This window comes from Podarcis cretensis (genome assembly GCF_951804945.1).
Source record: "Podarcis cretensis genome assembly, chromosome: 17".
NCBI classification, from domain to species: Eukaryota; Metazoa; Chordata; class Lepidosauria; order Squamata; family Lacertidae; genus Podarcis; species Podarcis cretensis.
The window spans coordinates 18,794,261-18,813,414 of NC_137187.1; the positions used below are offsets into that span (position 1 = coordinate 18,794,261).

The 19,154-nt window shown below is 39.5% G+C and overlaps 1 protein-coding gene across 3 annotated transcripts in view; it reads left to right on the forward strand.

Moving 5' to 3' along the window:
- Window positions 1–284: 284 nt before the first annotated feature.
- Window positions 285–19,154, forward strand: part of NFIB (nuclear factor I B) — a 302,316-nt gene continuing 283,446 nt past the window's right edge. For all 3 annotated transcript variants that reach the window (XM_079959475.1, XM_079959476.1, XM_079959469.1), the window contains exon 1: window positions 285–395. In XM_079959475.1, the coding sequence (XP_079815601.1) occupies window positions 300–395 (96 nt within the window). In that variant the 5' untranslated portion in view covers window positions 285–299. The remainder of the gene's footprint in view (window positions 396–19,154) is intronic.

A 19,154-nucleotide genomic window follows, 5' to 3' on the forward strand; every position in this document is an offset into this window, starting at 1 on the left:
GCAAAGCATTTAGCCGCCCACTTGAAAAATACTTAAGTCTTGTACACATGATACACGAGGAATGTTTGCTCGTTTCACCGATCCCTTCAGACACACACACACACACACACACACACACACCCTAACACGCAAGCAACAAAACCTGATCCTTGTCTTTATATCTGTGAGGTTGGAGTTCTTGCGAATAAAGGAGCTTTTCCCATGATGCAGTGTGATAAGGATTGGCCTACATGTAGCCCTGCAAGTCACTGCTGATGTTTTCTTGATTAGGTATCTTATCTTCCATTGAGTTGCATCAGATGAAGGTTGCTGACAGCGTAATGGCAGGGAAGGCGTCGGACAGCTCCATAAAATGGCAGCTATGTTATGACATGTCAGCTAGGACTTGGTGGATGGTAAGTTGGCGTGATAACATTTTTTTTTTCCTTCCCGAAAGATTTTTTTTCCTCCCTTCTCTTTTTGAACTCCTCCTTCATTGTTGCAATGCACGTGTTTATAAAGTTCACATCCAGGCGCAGAAACTTCCAACTGCAAGTTGCAGTGTGTCTGCGGAGCCCTGAAGCATCATAGCATGTTAGATAAGGTTTCTCTTCTATTGTGGTTGGGGTCACAGGCAGCCTTTTTAGAAATACAGCGGGAGCAGGAGGATGGGTTTAACCCCCGTTCCTTTTCTTTAAAGAAACTAAACAACAACAAAAATCCCCACAAAATGTCAATTTTACTTTGTGCCCAGGCTGGCTGGGTGTGAGAATGTAGACCTAGAAGCAGTGACGGTGGGGAAAGAAAGCAACAATGTCATCATGTTCTTGACTAATTGTTCTTGAGTTGGTCCTAAAACAGAGCAATCTGCCTATTTATTCTGTTTCTTTCTGAATAATTCTTTGGAAAGTGCATTGTATCACGTTGCGAGCTGCTTCCTAATCAGTATGCAATTGTCCCCCCCACACTTCCCTTAATTTCCTCCTCCCTTTCAATGAATACAGTAACTAGAGCAACTACTGATTAATATGCCGCTTGGCATAATTAAATTTAGTTAATGAAGCTATGCATATTAAGTCCAATTCTTTGTTTGGGCGAGCATGGCTTTAAAAAAATAATCATATTTGTACAGCTGCAACCAAAGGAAGGAAACAAAACAAAAAGAGAAGGGAGAACCCAGGGAAAGGCAACTTTTAAAATGTTACTGAGAGGAACTGTTTGAAAGTTTCTCTGAACAAAATACTGGGGACCAGCAATGGAGCACTTTGGGAAAGAAAAGCTTTTCTCTTCACCAGCGTTTTCATGAAATTTTATTCATATGCTCATTTTGTTGTCTAGACAATAGCCCCTTGTATGAAATAGCCATGCTATGAATGAAGACCTTCTGCCGGCAAAACCTTTCATTATGAATATTAATTTCATTCCTGAGTTGCTTTGTCTGTCCGTGTATTTTTTTACTCCTTTCATTCCCTCCTTGATTGCCTTTGCTTGTTTGTCTGGATAATTATTATGCTTACTGCATGGGCTGTTTTTTCACAATTAGTACAGTGCAGAGACAATAGACACTTTATTCATGGCCGGTGGGTATGAGGAGCGCCAATGGACAGCACGTCCCAGAGTCTGGACAGAAGGCAGCTCCCTGATTCCTAGTGCTTTCCTGCACCAAACCACTTTCCAAGGACTTTATGCTTCTTTTATTTATTTTTCCTCCCCCCAAAAGGTGGTTCTTGCTATGTGCCTTCTGAGGAGGTTACATACTCAGGGAGTATTTTCATCTAAAGGATGTTTGCTGCGCGTTGTTGTTTTGTTTTTTGTTTTGTTTTTTTGCTGTGAATTTTTCACAGAGGGAAGGGAACTATTTCGACTTGTTGAGCCCTTGTACGCTGAGTGATCACATCAATTTAGTTGCACAAAAGAAAGGGAGTCAGTGATTAAAAAGTGGTTTTGTGAGTCTATGTTTTTTAATTTGGCATTAGTACTTGGTGGTAACAGATTGCTGTTGTACGCTTTAATCAGAATTTGGTGCACGGTGCGTGTGTTCGCTCGTTATTTAAATGAGCCATTAAAGTAGCGCAACACTGTGCAGAGGATGGTATTATAAAATGTATGTTGTGACAGGTTTAATTAAATTACTGCATGTTCACAGATTTTATTGAAAAAGTAATATGCCTATGTTTTAAGAAAGGTTTCTTTAAGGACAGCTTTCCAGTAAGCTGGCATTGTTAAAAGAAAATCAATACTTTCACTCATGAGTATTTTATTAGTATAATCTTTAAAATACAGATAATTAATATAACTGTGCTTCCTTTAATTTGTTATGCAAGGATATTGTAAAAAAAAGTGGTATTGTAGGCTCAAGGCTTCTCTTCTTATCAGATATGTACATTTAAGTAATAAACTTTAAATGAGTTCCTTCTCTTCATGTATAAGGTTTATGTGTTAACTACTGAATCAGTGACGAAACTTTTGTAAATGCACCATCTTCCGTAAGTAGCAATTGCTCACGTTGAAAAGTTTAGGTATGTAATGTTCATGCAATGACTTATCAGGGATATAAATAAACTGCACTGTATATTCAGAGAACGCTTGAAATGTTGTGTTTTCCTGTGTGACTTAGATTATTATCTTGTGGGAAATGAATAATTCTATGTTGGCTGCTTGGAAGGAAGTCTCATTGAAACGTTTTTGATTTATATTATTAGGGTTCGGTTTAAAGCTGTGATTGTAGGCAAATTTATTTGTTCCATTTGAAGCATTCGCTTCCAAGTGAATGTGTTTAAAACAGACTGCCAGAGGGAGATTTTCTATTTGTTTACACTGATGTCATCCCATTGAATTCCATGGCACCATGCTTTAAATGTCTTTTAAGAAGTTACTTACATTTTTGAAGGGTCCATCACTGAATATGGACTCTGATGATAAAGCGTATCACAGTCACATACTTGTTTGCATATCTCTTGATATTTCATATGCTTAATTTTCATTCTTTTTAGTCTCTCTCTGTTCATTTCAGGCTCCCTTCCTATACATGTTTAGCTGGGGTTTATTTCCAAGTAGATAAGGTAGATAAGAATTTACAGGATCACTACAATGTTTACAACATCATTGAAATGTTTACAATTGTTTTTTCCTCCTTGTAAGCATCTCTGAGATGGAGAGTTTAGAAAAATATGTATGTTTTCTCCTATTAAAATATTGTTCATTTTTGAATAATGCAAATTGTAAGACTTGTGGGAAAGTCTCAAAGAAAGGGACTTTAAATAATCTTTAAAAGTGCCTGTACTTTTAAGTAGATATTGAGAGAAATAATTTATTAAACCCTGGGCCACTACTTAATGATCAGATAGATTTCTAATCCTGTTGCAAAAATATTATATTTATGATCTGCATTCATCTAATGCTTTTATTCAGTTTGGTCTTAAATTGAAGAAAATATTTGAATGGTGTTTATTATGAACAGATTTTTTTTGTACTTATGGTAATCTAGTTTATATAAGGAGGGAAGTTTAGGCACATTTTGGGTTTCAAGCTCAATATTTGCAATTTGGTTTGTGTAAAAAGTATGTCTTATTAATATTTAAAACTAGGTTATAATCAAAGCTAAGGTTCTGAAACTGTAGTAAAGTATGGACAGTAATCTCTGAGATGCTGTACCGCCTAATTTTCATTTTTTTCCCCATTTAGTAAGCAAATGTTTTGAAATAAATTGTGCCCATATTGGTCTTTCAGGCTTTAGTTATCAAAAATATAATGTAATCATACGCTGTGTTGTGGGCTGTTTGTGTTAATGCAACTTGTCATATGCTACATTCAACTTAATGAAATAAAGGAGAGTGCCTAAATATTTTGCCCAGATTAACTTTGATTTTTGCTTTCATGGAAATGCTAATAGCAGGAGTTCCAGCAGGCCACTTGTCTTGCAATATATCTCCACAGATTTCAACCGTTTGCTTGCTTTATTTTCAGAGCACCACAAGTCCAGCATTCACTGTGCTAACGAAACTTTTGTTTTCAATAGACTTGCGACATAACTGATTTAAAAGCAAATGGATATATAATGCTGAAGATACCATCAAGGAGGTTCTTCTGTAAATGTAGAGGTTAGAAGGGGTAAACTATAGTAGTATTTGTGAGTTGCTTGTTAGCATCCCAAACATATCATATAATTTCCAAAAGAGGTATTTGTTTCTATATAATAGAACTATTTCTACTTTTGTGTATCTGTCTTGATCAGAACACTTGCTCCTGTTATAAACCACCGTTAAGTAAATGAATTGGGTTTGGCATTTCAGATGCAGCGAATGCTTTTGTTTATTGAGGTTTATGATTCTTCTTCATTAACAACTGTACTTGGTTGCTTTGTAATCAGATTAGGGCAGCAGTCCTGTACACACCAATGAGAGAGGAAGTACTTTGAACTCAGTGCAACTTACCTCCAAGTAAACCTGTGTTAGGCCGTAATACAACACCAACCAAAGGGGGTCTCCTTACATAGGAAAGTATATGTCTGTATGTACCTGTGGCATTCACAGATGTTCTTTAGACTTGGTTCTTGTAGACAGGTGGAATATCATAAATCAACTTTCATCCTTTCTGATGCAGAGCTACCTCTTGTTTTTAAGGTAATTTAGGAACTGTAGTTCTATGTCTCCTTGTATTTCTTGCTTCGTTAAGGAAATGGAATGTAGAAACTTTATGTTGCTACATTTGTCCAATTCCAACATAAAAACATGGACACGGCGGCTTCCCTGTTCGTTAATATTTTAAAATGTATGGGAACAATCCTGCCATAGTTAAGCATTTTTGTGCTTGATCATGTTTGATAGTGCTCGGAAGGACGAAAAAGTTATCTTCATAATTGGGTTTGTTTCAGTCTGCCCTTAGTCTACCAACATTGATGATACTTCTTGCTACAAATGTAAAAATTGGACTTTTTTCCAGTTTACTAATCTCTTCAGTTAGCATATAGTATCTGTTGGATGATACTGTCTGTTACAAGTTTATACTGTCTTTTAAAAGTCTGCATATAGCTCTTAATTTTGCATAATACATGCTCAGTGAAAGTTTGGAAACGTGTAATGTTAAACACAATTCATATGTGAAACGAATGGCACATATGAATGTTAAACACAATTCATATGGAAAACGAATGGCAAGTACTATGGTGAAAACTTATAATGCCTATCTCGTAACACCTTCTGAATGTGAGATACTTACTTAAAAGTCTTGAAAACCCAGAAGAAAGTTGGTGCAGATTTTTAAAATAATGTCAGTATTGCCATATTACTGTTTAGCAAGCATTATATTTACAAATGAAGGACTATTCACACTGTTTCAGTAATTCAATCACTATGGTCTTGATTTCATACCTTTCGGGTTGATTTCTCAGATAAAAACTTCACATAGAGTTCACATTTAATAATACAGCATTGCATTTGTTCACAGCACTGAAGCAGTCCTCCATTCAGTTGTACGTCTTATACAAACAAACAAATCATAACTTAATATACAACTGAGCTCTGCACTTGGAAATATCCTAACTGCTCCTTTAGAATGTTTCCCTGGGCAACCCAATCCTATCTCCTGCTTTAATTGCAACCAAAGCTTGTACCATAGCAGCTAAAACAGGATCCTGCTCCAAGTTCACAGATGCACACCTTGCCATCCTTATCTTTAAACTGTTAGATCCTGTTACACCTTTATATATGGCAACAGCTCTGGAGTAATGTTGAAATACTTTATTGTCACTTGTACAACTTGTATACAGTGAGATTACACATGCACTCAGGTCTCTTAGTCTTATTTCCTCTCGTTTACTGACGCACACCCACCAAACCCAAAAGTCAGTTGCCCTGTTGTTATCTTTTCATTCAGCAGCCTAACAGCCCACGGATAGAAGCTGTTCTTTACCCTGTTGGTGTGACTAATCATGCTTCTGTATCTTCTGCCTGAGGGCTGGAGATCAAGAAAGTGCCAGCCAGGGTGTGAATCATCTCTGAGAATTTTCCACACTCTCCTGAGGCAACGTTCTTCCGCTATTTCATCCAGCGGATTCACGGGACAGCCCATAATATCTTGTGCTGTATTCACCACCCTCTGTAGCCACTTCCTATCAGTTGATGTCAAACCAGCGTACCACACAGTGATGCAGACACTTTCTATTGTTGAACGGTAGAAGGATATCATCAAATGTTGATTGACATCGTTTTTCCACAGTACTCTGAGATGAAGTCTCTGTTGGGCTTTCTTTCTTTGGGCTCTGTTCTGGAGGCCCTTTGAGTGTGGGGCAACTGTGATGGTGGCCCTAGCCTCAGAAGATGTTGTGTCGCTTTGCCATGGAAGGGGTTGTGAGTCACAATGAGTTACTTGGTAAGAAAGACAACTAACAAATGCAAGAAATAATAATAATAATGACAATTTCCCAGTGTGCTGATTCAGTGGTGTTGATGGATATGCTGAACATATCCCAACATAGGGATGGAAGGATGTACCGGCACAGATTTGGGCTGATGGGCCTGATCCTGAACCATGCTACTTCTCTTTCAGTAGAGCATAAGGTTTCGCTGCAGATGTACCCTGTACCCTGTACAGCTTGCATACCAGAGGTTATGCTATGAAAAAAAGTGACAGAGAAAGGATACATTGCCATGTACGCTAGTAAGTTAGGAGTTACAAGCTGTCTGTGCCAAAAAATGTTTGGAGGTAAGTTTACCTTGGTGACATTTTTTTTAATGAGAAGCTCCTACCACTATATAGTTGCATGTCAAATGTCCCTCATGGTTCTCTAGAGCAATATTCTTTCAGTTGCAAGTGAAAGCTGGAAAACCTTTAAAGAACTGCTAGACAATGGCATCTTGCCATTCACTTCAGTTGTATTACATAGTCTGGCAACAGTCCAGCGTACTCTTGTGTGTTTTTAACATCCTATTGTTATCAAAGGGCCGAAGTGCAGTGCAGAGAAATTGCCTTCCTTCTCCTTTTTTGTTTTGTTTTTTGCTTTGAGAAACTAGGCAAAAGTCTTGATTGAATTAATTTTAATAGGCTCTGTTTCTTAAAGTTTTCCCTTCTCCAGAATGACCACAATCCAAAGGGCTACCTGCTCACATTTTTGCTCCCCTTTCTTTTGATAGCTCAATGATGCCTGAAAAATCACTCTTGAAGGTTTGGGGAGATATCCCCCTAGAGCCACATCTAGGTAGGGGTGGGGATGCAGCTGGTGGGAAATTGGGGCTCATTCCCCATGTTTGTGGAAACCACATTATTTCTTGACATGGCCAGAAGCCTCAGCAATCATAACACCAATCTAAAGGGTTTGAGGATGGAATGATGTAATATGATCAATAACAAACATCAATTTTATGTTTCCATACGTATTAAGAGACACGGTTGGCACTGTGGTTTAAACCACTGAGCTGCTTCGACTTGTTGATTGGAAGGTCGGCGGTTCGAGGCCTGGCGACGGGGTGAGCTCCCGTTGTTTGGTCCCAGCTCCTGTCAACCTAGCAGTTCAAAAGCATGCAGTGCAAGTAGATAAATACGTACCACTCAGGCGGGAAGGTAAACAGTGTTTCTGTGTGCTGCTCTGGCTTCGCCAGAAACGGCTTAGTCATGCTGGCCACATGACCCAGAAAAACTGTCTGTCCAATTTTCTCATTCATTTTGGTGGACTCTTGCTAGGTAAACAACCAGATTGTATTGTTCTCTCTCTCTCTCTCTCTCTCTCTCTCTCTCTCTCTCTCTCTCTCTTACATTTAGTACAGCTTCATGACCTGGCCAAGTATGCCTGAAGTTACCAATATATGAAATTCTCTGATCAATGGTGCCTTTGTGTCTAAATCTAGTCTGCCTTGAACTCTCTCCATGCCGCTCAACCTTCTTTAGTATTCACCCAATGACAGGGAGTCGCTTTGCTTGTTTTGTGTTTTAAAAGTTCTAAATAGTTGGGGTGCTAGATTTAATTTGACTGCAACTAATCTCTGCTGATACATATACATAAACATAGTCAACGTCTATGAAGACCTTCCTCAGATAGGTACAGTTTGGAAGATGACACAAGATCTCTGTGCAAGGATTTAATAACTAGTCTGGGCTTGTTTTTGCATTTTCTCAACATCAAAGTAAGCAAAATTCCAAGATATGGACCAGGATCGAAAGAATGGTATAGCTACTTTTGCATGCCCAAGGAAACTCTGAACTTCCGTTTATGTAGCATCTACTCTCTGTGCATAGCTGTCAACGTTTCCCTTTTTTAAAGGGAAATTCCCTTATTCCGAATAGGACGCCTCGCAAGAAAAGGGAAAAGTTGACAGCTATGTCTCTGTGCTGCATGGCAAATGTTTTTTTGAAATGTGAGGGGTTTTCAATAGGAGCTTGCAATGCGGCATGAGGGACTTGCTATTTAAGTGGGGTGTGTGAAAGCTGTTTGGGCTTGGCAAAAGTAGCACCGATTCACAAATGTGCACGGAGAAAGGCCGCTGTGAGTGGGATTGTAGAACTGTGGAACTGGCATCTGTTTTCATGAGTCTTACTGCATGTATCCCAGGATCTGAAATCATATTTCTGTGGGCATAGCCCCAGCCTGTTGAACTAGTGTATTGAGATACACTGATCCATTGAAACGTCTGCTTCAATCTTTTGTTTTAATGTTCTATGTCCATTTCAGTTAGGGCTAGGTTGAATGCTCTGGGCCTTGTATGTTGATTTCTCCATACTTTTTCTTCTTCTCAGCTAGCATTGATTTCCATGGCCAGTAATGAAAGTTCTTGGGTCTCTCCCCCTACCCCTGCCACACCAGTTCTACTTTCCTCCTGAAACTTTCAGGGAGAGTCCTCTTTAGTCCTCGGATCAGGCTGCCAACATTTTTTTGCTCCCCTTCATGGTGTTTCATTTGCAGGAAATCTTAGGGAATGTACCACAGCGGAATGAAGACTCTCACATTTCAAGTCCCCTAACTATACCATGGAAGAAGAAACTATTGGGCTAAGGCTTTACCATCTAGCTTACACAGTATAATAAGTAGTTCAGAAAGTAGCCATTAGAAAAATTTACATCTAGCTCTTTTGGGACATGTTGCTAACAGCCATGGTGGAATTATTTATTGTTGCAGTGATGGCTTACATAAAAAAAGCACAGTGTGATGATCTTTGGGTATATAAAGCATGTTTTTAAAAGCCACAGGTTTACATATTAACTTTATCCAATGAACTGAATTATACATGTTAAAGGGTGCATATGTGAATAATGATGGCATGTGTTAGTTTTTAGTGACTAGAAGCCAAATTGGAATTCATTTATTCCATTGATCTTTGGAGTCCAAAATACAGATGTGAGATGGGCCTTTTGCTGGCCGGCATATAAACAAAGCAGTACAGTACAGTAATATATTATTATTACTGTGCTTTCATAAGTAAGCTAGGCTAGCAAGACTTTTAGTTTGTACAGTCTTAAATGCTACATACAATGAGTAGAACAGGAATTCTTTTTAATGTGCTTGCCTTAATAGAACAGATACTCTCTTTGATTTTTCATTCTTTTCATCTGTTGTTTTATGCTTTGCAGATTGGGTTTTTTAACCAAGGGTCATAATGATAATAAAATTATACAAATAAATAGACCAGGTCTTCTCATGTTGTTTGTACATCACAAAAATAGCACAATAAATTTGCAGTAATAATCTACAATGTATGGTTCAACGTACAAGTTCTTGATTCATGGAGTGGTTTAAATAAAAACAATAACAATAGCAAAGGGGAAACGGGATAGAGCAGAGTTAACAGATAACATTCAACTGAGCGCAGTTGAAACGTCTTATCAGAAGCGCTTTGCAGCTTCTGAGAGATCTGGTCACGTTAGGCACTTCATACAACACACTTAGATCTAGTGAAAAGTGTTTTATGCAATTGCTTTTTAATGAGCAAGTTCATAGAGGAATACTAGGCAGATATCAAAATTCCATAAATGAAGGGAAGAATTTGTCATTTTTAATTTTAATTTTAGCATACTTTTCAGAGTAATGAAGCTTTCAGAATGTTGCATTTGGGGTGGTTGAGTTTGATGCCTGCTGTTGCTGAATTCCATATGAATATTTTCATTAACTTTAAAGCATATCAGCAGGGAAGCATGTTCTGGTCCTCATTTGATGCTATAGCACAAAATTGTACGTGTCACTAACAGTATCTGGGCAGGGAAATGCATAACATGCTATTAGAATGTTACTAAAAGAGAATCAACATGTGAAAATTAGAAGATAGCTTGAATTGTGAGAAAGCAGTGAGTGTCTTTCTTCCCTGGTCACGAAAAATTAAAATTACAAGAAGCAGAATATATAAATTATGATTCCAGATAGCCTACTAAGTCCTCAAATTAAATCAGACTGATTTGTTGTATTCCTGAGGTTGCTATCGCTTAAGTTGCCTTTTGAAAAGTCACAAACTATTTAGCCTGATCTCCTGTTTGCTTCCCTGTGCTAAAATCTGCCTCGTGGTTTATTAAATTCCTCAACAGGTGGGACGTCTGTTCCTTTGCAGCACTTCAGATATTCGGCACTTTTAAAAAGAAAAGATTTGATACATTTCTGAATAGGAGCTGCCACATTAAAAAAAAAGTGTTCTAAAGTTTTGCTTCTTTGTTTTGCTGCCCTTGTTCAACATGTGCTGTGAGATTTATCAGCCTTTAACTATTCTGTAGTCTGCAGATTGAACTGCATTTAACTTTTTTACTTATATCTCACAAACAGAGTGTCTGGATGTACAATGACAAAAATACTGGGAAGAACGGAGGGCTTTCTTTCCCTATCAGCGTCCTACATTTTACTAGCAGTAATGAGCTGTCACAGTGTGAGTTCTGCAGATGAGATTAGCGCATGGAAGAATGAGTAGACCTGTACACAGGAAAAATAATTAAATCAAGCAGAAAATAACAACAGGCATGTTACTGGTGTTCAAAATGAAACCAGGGCAGGATTGAATCAGGCTGTTGAACAGTAAATGGATAGTGCAAAAAAAGAAAAGAAAAAAAGGCCACACATGTGTTTAGAAGTATTTGTGTTAAATTCTAAAAAGTGTTTACTATTTGTTTAATACTTACTCAGATGACCAAGGGTTCTGCATATGTAAACTGCACATAATTTCTGTAGGACGGAGGAAAAGTTTGCATTTTATCCAGTGCTGCGTTCTGCAGGCTCCTTGCTAAAAGGGCTTTTAGGTGTAAGTTAGACATCCCCATGTATAATGTTTATTAGTGACATTCCTTCTCTGACAAATGGCAGGAATTCGCAAGTGCACAGGTGTAACGGCCAACAGGTAGGTATGTAATCTGTTCCTGTGTAATAAGAGGAGAAGAGTGATTGGTTCCTTCCTTAAAATATTCACTACTATATTCTCTGTGTTCCACAGAGCAGTTGAAGGAAGAAATTCAAGATTTAGCAGTGGCCCTCAGAGTGATGATTGCTTTGTAATGGAACAAATTCAATTACATGAAATATTAGACTCTTCTCTCGCTGCCTTAGCACTCTTCAATCTATTTAGAGAAGTCAGGGGAAAAAAGAAGCCTATTAACAGATGCCTGGCTGCCTCGGCACAGAGAGGAAAACCATAATTTGTATGTAATCCCTAATGCAAACAGTTGTTCATTAAGAAACAAAACTAATGTAATCTTGATTATTTGCTTGGATTTCTACTCTATCATGTTGTTTTGTACAGCTGGCAGGCTAATGTAATTTTACTAAGAAACCCAAAGCAATCTGGTACTCAGACAACACCATGCAGATTTAGGTAAATTCTGGACCCAGATTAGCATAATACTAACTAATCACGAATATCATTTGCATTAATTAGAGTATTGAGACAAGATTTTTTTTTTTTTTTAATGGAAGAAAATTGAAAGAAAGATTAAGGACAAGAGCTTATGAGCCCAGTTTTTCTGGATGCAAGCATCCAACAGATGATTTATTCCATAATGCCTAATATTTTAATGTTTAAGTATTAATTAAAGTATTGGGGAAAGATTGTTTCTAATTGGAAGGAAACTGAAAGAGAGATTAAGGGCAAAGATTATGAACTGCTTTTGCTTAAGGCAAGTGTGTAGCAGATGATTTCTCCTATAATGACAAAGAGCTTAAAATGTGTAAAAGATAGGGTGACTAATACACTAAGGAGTTTAGACAATGTAAAGGTTTTCTTAAGTGTACATTTTTCTCAACATACAATTTCCTATGCTTAAGGAAATAGCCACAAAGTTAACTTGAATCAATCTCCCCCGCCCCCCAAGGTGATTACTAGGTATAACTCATCCCTCATCAAAACTGAATGAAAACATTATAAATCATTAAGTTTGTAAAATTACCAATATAACAAAACAGCATAAAAGGCAAAATTACACTTCATGTTAACTAACGCAAACTCATTTGCTGGTCCCCTAATGTTTGCGCCAACATAGCAAACACTTGAGGGGTAAAGTAATGACTTGCATGAGTTGAAATAGCTATCAGATCAAATATACCACTGGCTGAAGTTTCATATAATCTCAGATGTAATATTTTCCCATTCTGGCAGTTCAGACATTTAGCAGCAAATCAGTACAGCCTGTGCAGGCATTAGCAAAATAGTCCTTAACTGTAGTCCCAAATGTCTGATTCAGTCTTCTCATGGTTAACTGTTGCCTGGAACAACTACAGTGAAACAAGGAATGATACATAGCTTGACACCGATGACCCTCTGTTCTTGGCAGTGGAGGCAATAAGATGACACACCAGATTTTTCCATGTAAGGAGAACCATAAACCTTGGGAAAATATACATATATTTTTATAAGAGACATAGAACTCCTATAGCAGAGTTATCAGAAGCTGGTAGCAGTGTGCTAGCAGTTGTGACCCAGTCAAGACACCCAGTTGAAAGAAGATGTTCCTAAAGGAAGAGGCCAATTTTTCCTTGGCAATATCCCATCTAGCACCATCTGCTGAAGAGTGTGTAATTGTTTCTGGTGAGAAATACTTTCTGCTTCTTATTACAATACACCAGACCTTGTTGCAGGAACAAAATCCAGAGCAAACTGCATGAACTGGAGTTCTCGTATGCATTGGCTGGCAGAGGGGTCTCAAAAACACATACCAAGCCAGGGGAAGGAGTGGATTAAGTAGGTCAGAGGAACAGACTAGCACGAAAAATTCATCAAGCACGTCCAGTGTCAGAGAGGCGTGGACTTCTAATGCAAAGCCTTTGTAGTTTTCACAGGTGCCTTGCTGAACAGCCCAGAAGGCTCTCTGCATGGTTCCCTGTAACTTTGCTTCTTGCAGTGAGGGACTCAGAGCTGGACCTCAGTGTCCAGGCTGGACAATAGGGATGGAGAGGCTCCTTCAGGTATATAGGGCCAAGGCCATTATGGCTTTAAAGGTCAGCACCAACACTTTGAATTGTGCTTGGAAACGTACTGGGAGCCAATGTAGGTCTTTCAGGATTGGTGTTATATGGTTTCAGCGGCCACTCAGTTTTCCTGCTGCATTCTGGATTAGCTGTACTTTCCGAGTAACCTTTAAAGGTAGCCCCACCTAGAATGCATTGCATTAGTCCAAGCAGGAGATAACCTACTGGAGAGACAGTGTGCAGGCAGGGAGGGTCTCAGTCAGTGTACCAGATGAAGCTGGTAAACAGCTGCCCAGACACAGAATTAAGCTGCGCCTCAATGGACAGCAGTGAGTCCAAAATGGCTCCAAGGCTGTACACCTGTTCCTTTGTGGTACAGTTATGTTATTCAGGACCAGGGAGTCACCCACACTTGCCCACCTTCTCCAGAAACAGCGCTTCTGTCTTGTCAGGATTCAGACTCAATCCATTAACTGCCATCCATCCTCCAACCACTTCCAGACACACAGGACCTTCATTGCCTTCGCTGGTTCTGATTTAAACGAGAGGCAGAGCTGTGTATCATCTGCATACTGATGAACACCCAGCCCAACCCCCCTGATGGTCTCTTCCAGTGGCTTGATATAGATGTTTGAAATGATGGGGGAGAGGACAAAGCCCTGAGGCACCCCACAAGTGAGCAGCCATGGGTCTGAACACCATCACCAGTTTCTGGACATAGTCCAGGAGGAAGGAGCAGAACCACTGCGTAACAATGTCCCCAACTCCTCTAGATGGTCCAGAAGGATACCATGGTTGATGGTATCAAAAGTCCCTGAGAGATCTGTGGCAGAACCATGAAACAGCTTCCACTGTCAGTTGGTGGTAGGGTTACAGTTTTAACTGAGGAGGGGATCACTCATTGAACCTTCCCAGGTCTTTTGTGAACATATGAAATGTAGTTTAAAACAGAAAACATTTTCTTCTTTAGAAAAGCACTGGCGGGGTGTCTTTCTGCTAAAGAGTAAGAACTAGTCCTGAAACTTGGTTAAACTTGGTTCAGAGGCAAGGGGATATGGGAAAGGAGAGATAAGGAAAGCAATCTAGCTAAAGTTTAAGCAGAGGAAAGAAAGAAGGCTGAACACCCACAGTTCATTGCAGGGGACAGTGTCTCAAAAAGATAGTGGTGTGCCAGCTTTCTGAAAGTGCTCCAAAGAGCTGAACGAAATAGGGATATGGCCTGCACTTATTTTATTAAGCATACGACCTTGCCCTGAATCTGAAAGGACTGGAAAAGGAGGAGTGAGGAGCAAATTCTCATGACACTTACACAACAAATGATACAGGTGGAGAGTTTCCTGGAATAGCCTGAGTCATGCCGATTGAAGACTTATCCATGTTTTCTCTTGTTCCACTGCTTCCCCCCTGAGGAAAACCACTCCTTAGCGCTCAATCAGAGCAAACGGCAATTCTGCCCCCCCCCCCCCCAGTGCCGGATTTAGCATAAGCTAAACAAGCTATAGCTTAGGGCCCCACTCTCATGGGGCCCAACAAAAATTTTAAGGAAAAAATGGATGTATATTTCCAAAATATAAGATACAAAAAAACAATTAAAATAAAAACTAAATAGAGCAACAGTGTTGTTGTGTAGACTCCTATGATGTAAATAATGGGCCCTGCCTGCTAGCCTGCTCCCTAAAATATCACTGGTTTGCCCATTTCTATATATAGGGTTCCTACATTCAGCATGGACTAGTTGCATGGCAAAATGTGCAAATGGCTTTAGATACCTATTAGGTCCATAAGTTACAATATAGCATATATTCAACACCAAAAAAACCAGCGAAAATTAGTTGTTGACAAAGGACAGCTGGACATATAAAGGGCCCCATTACCTTCAGTAGCTTAGGGCCTCATCAAACCTAAATCCAGCCCTGCTTCCCCCGGATTGCCATTTCTTCTGATCCATCACTAAAGAGTGGGTTTTTCCTTGGAAAGAAACTAGGCAAGGGGGGGAAACCACTCAAGCCCATGCCTAGAAAACATGGGTGAAGCGGAAGCATGGATGAGCCCTTTGTGGCAAGTCACAGAACCAGACCTCAGCTGTAAGACTGGCTCTGTTCTTCTCCTCTAGTTTTAGAACCAATGGCTTCATGTTACAAGGAAGGAGATTCTGACTAAACATCAGAAACAACTTTCTGACAGTAAGAGCTTTTTGGCAGTGGAACTGTCTCCCTTGGGAGGGAGGTTTTGGAGGTTTTAAAGCAGAGGTTGAACAGCCATCTGTCATGGATGCTATATCTGATTTCCTGCACTACAGAGAAGAAGAGGAGGAGGAGGAGGAGGAGTTTGGATTTGATATCCCGCTTTATCACTATCCTAAGGAGCCTCAAAGCAGCTAACAATCTCCTTTCCCTTTGTCCCCCACAACAAACACTCTGTGAGGTGAGTGGGGCTGAGAGACTTCAGAGAAGTGTGACTAGCCCAAGGTCACCCAGCAGCTGCATGTGGAGGAGCCGGGAAGTGAACCCGGTTCACCAGATTATGAGTCTACCGCTCTTAACCACTACACCATACTGGCTCTCCTCCTGGAGAGAGTTGGACGCCCAGGGTCCCTTCCAGCTATACAATTCTATAATTCTTTGTAGCTTGAATCTTCATAGCCCTAGCTCAAATTCAAGTCAGAGTAGATGAGAAAAAGCCGGAGCACACCTAGAGCATATTCCTGGTTTGTCCTTTGACGTTTGAGGCACTTGATGCCATATGGTGACAGTTGATGGACAGGTAGCCAGGCTGGCCCACCCGCCTGTCAAAACTGGCTTGCAGAGTGTGGGCCAGGTCCAATTCCCTACCCCTGGTGTAGGGACATGAATTGTCATCTCTGTTAAACAAGTACAATACATGTACAAAACTTGTACAAGTACAATACTTGTACAAAACAAGTACCAATACTTTAGCAATGTTGGTGAATATAAGCAGGACACATATATTGGATTTCTAGAAATGTAAATGAAAGGAAAGAAATTTCTGGGCCCTTCACAGAGATAAACATCTTAATATTCAATATGACAGCTATTTTAGAAATTCTCAGCTGCCAGTAATTCAAAATCCCAATGGCATGTTGCATCATACTATGCAGAAACTTTTATTCCTCAAATATTGATCTTTCTGCAGAGAAAGCACTTTTTAAAATAGGCCCAGAGAAGTTACTTCTCTAATTAATATGAAACATGAACTAGCATCAGGCAAGCGGAGTGATAACTTGCAGAGACAATGGTTCTTCCTCTCCAATTCCAACTCATGTGCAGGTCAGTAGTATTAATGTAATGGAATAGCTTGTTTTACTCTGGAACATTTTCTCAGTACTCTGAAATGCCTCTTCATACTTCTAAAATAAATCTTTAAAATGTGTGGGCCCCTACAACTATACCAAATGAAGACAGATTTTGACAGCAGGTTAAATCTTCTGTGTTCAAGTAAGCTGTAGAGTTGGTAGTCATGGTACGACTGTGGAAACCGCAAATTCTAATTTTAAAATGACACTTTGTGGAAGGCATTGTGTGTTCTAATAAGAGGACTTAGTAATAAGAGGACCTATTGGGCAAGAAGTACATTTTTTAACCTAGCACGGCCTCCACCCCACCCCAGAAATATTTGCTGGAGATTGCCTTCGTAGCCTTTAGACAACCTATCTTGTTCATTGGATACTTAAGACTGAGTTTGGCTAGAGTGTTATTTACTCCAGAGTGGGCAAGCAGTAATTGTTCAAAGTACATGAAGCATTTGCTTCTTTTCTTTTTAACTTACTTGCTGTTGACCTAGTATATTCTGAAATATACTATTATATTCTGAAATGTACTGTAATGTTATGGTACACTGTCCTGTAACTGTATTAAAGATAGTCCAGAACTATTTCTAAAATCTGAGGCTTGTTCAGCCATGGAAACAAACTCCATAATGACTAGTTCAACCATGGGAATAAGTACATATGGGCACATATGGATTCTGTTAGGGCATTTTAGATATAGATCCTGTTGAAAAGAAGCTTAATTGGATGATTTTTTATATCTCATTCAATACTTTTTATAGATTTTGAGCAAAAAGTTAAGTCTTTCACTTGAATAGGCCTGGATTAAGAATACATATAAAATTTGCTTATGGGCTTAACTTGGGGAGTTTTCTTTCTCAATTCTCCAAGATATTGACTACTTTCTCAGTCTTATCCCTAATTCAAAAAGCAGGTTATAAGGCCTGTTTACTTCTCTGCACCTTTGAAAAGGATTAGAAGCTCTCAATCCTTTGATTATTTCTAAGAGAATGACTAACAGTATGTATAATTTTCTCGAAGTCATTATTTTACAATAAAATGTCAGTAAATTTTATTTTGTCCTCACTTATTCCCTGTTTTAGGCAAAAGCCTATATTGTTGCATAGCTACCTAAATTCATTATGCTGTTAGTTTGGCATTATGCCATTTGTTCGAAAGCACATCAAAGTGCAAGTAGATAAATAGGTACAGCTCCAGCAGGAAGATAAACAGTGTTTCTGTGTGCTGCTCTGGTTCACCAGAAGCAGCTTAGTCATGCTGGCCACATGACCCGGAAGCTGTATGCCGGCTCCCTCGGCCAATAAAGCGAGATGAGCACCGCAACCCCAGAGTCAGTCACGACTGGACCTAATGGTCAGGGGTCCCTTTACCTTTACCTTTTATTGGTTGCCATATTTCAAAAATTAAAAACCAGGACACCCTGAAATTTCTTGAGCGTTTTTTAGGAAGACCCCAAAAGATCAGCTCTACCTTTGAAATCTTGATAATGTATAGCTAAATTTCATGCTAACTTTGTGCTACATGTGAAGTGAGCTTTAGGATTATGTCTGGCTATTCCTGGCACCAAGGCATGGCCCGTCACCGTGCATAATTATTTCACAGTCTTGATTAGTCATTGTGATGATCTTACACAGGGATTTTTCACTGTAAGTACATAGAATTGTAGGGTTGGAGTGATCATTTGGTGATATCACGGCAGTGGACAAAGCTGTATTGTAACTTTTGAATAAATGTATTTTAATTTTTATTTTATTTTTAAAAAAGAATTGTAGGGTTGGAAGGGAACCTAAGGGTCATCTAGCCCATCCCCCTGCAATGCAGGAATCTCAACTCAAGCATCCATGACAGATTGATTGGGAAGCCACAGCCAATCACTGCTTCCCAGCATGTATCTGCCACAAGCTCCACATATAAAATCCGCATGTGTTATGATGCACACCACAACAATTTCCCGTAAATTTGAGTGTTAGATTTTGAGGGGCATTATAACAGGGTTCAGGGGTGAGACTCTACCTAAGTTAGGCACTATTAAATTTCACTGATTTCAGTGAGAGTATCGTAGGCACCAGCTCTAGGGAGTTCTGGGTGCCAGGGCACCCGCAAAAATTATTTTTGTGCTTAGCACCCACAACCCAGTTTCTATTGGGAGTCATGTCGGAGCCCCGACACAACCTTCCAGACAATATCCAAAGCTCTATGAAACCTTGGAAGTGATTTCCAAAAGAAACCAGAAGTCATGTTGGAGATCTCGCGAGGTCTGCCAGGCATCTGCTGTGCCTCAACTTTCCCAATGGAAGCCCAATGGAAGTGCCAGGAACCCCTGGAATCTTGCACCACTCATGGAGATTGGGGTGGGATGTAACAGTATTGTCACAGTATTGTCACATGCTTAACAATGGGTCAAGTGTCCCTATTTACAGGGACAGTCCCGGATTTACAGAAGCTGTCCCAGTTTCTGATTTGATCTCTATTTTCATCGGAGAATGTCAGAGGGTATGGAGTTAGTTG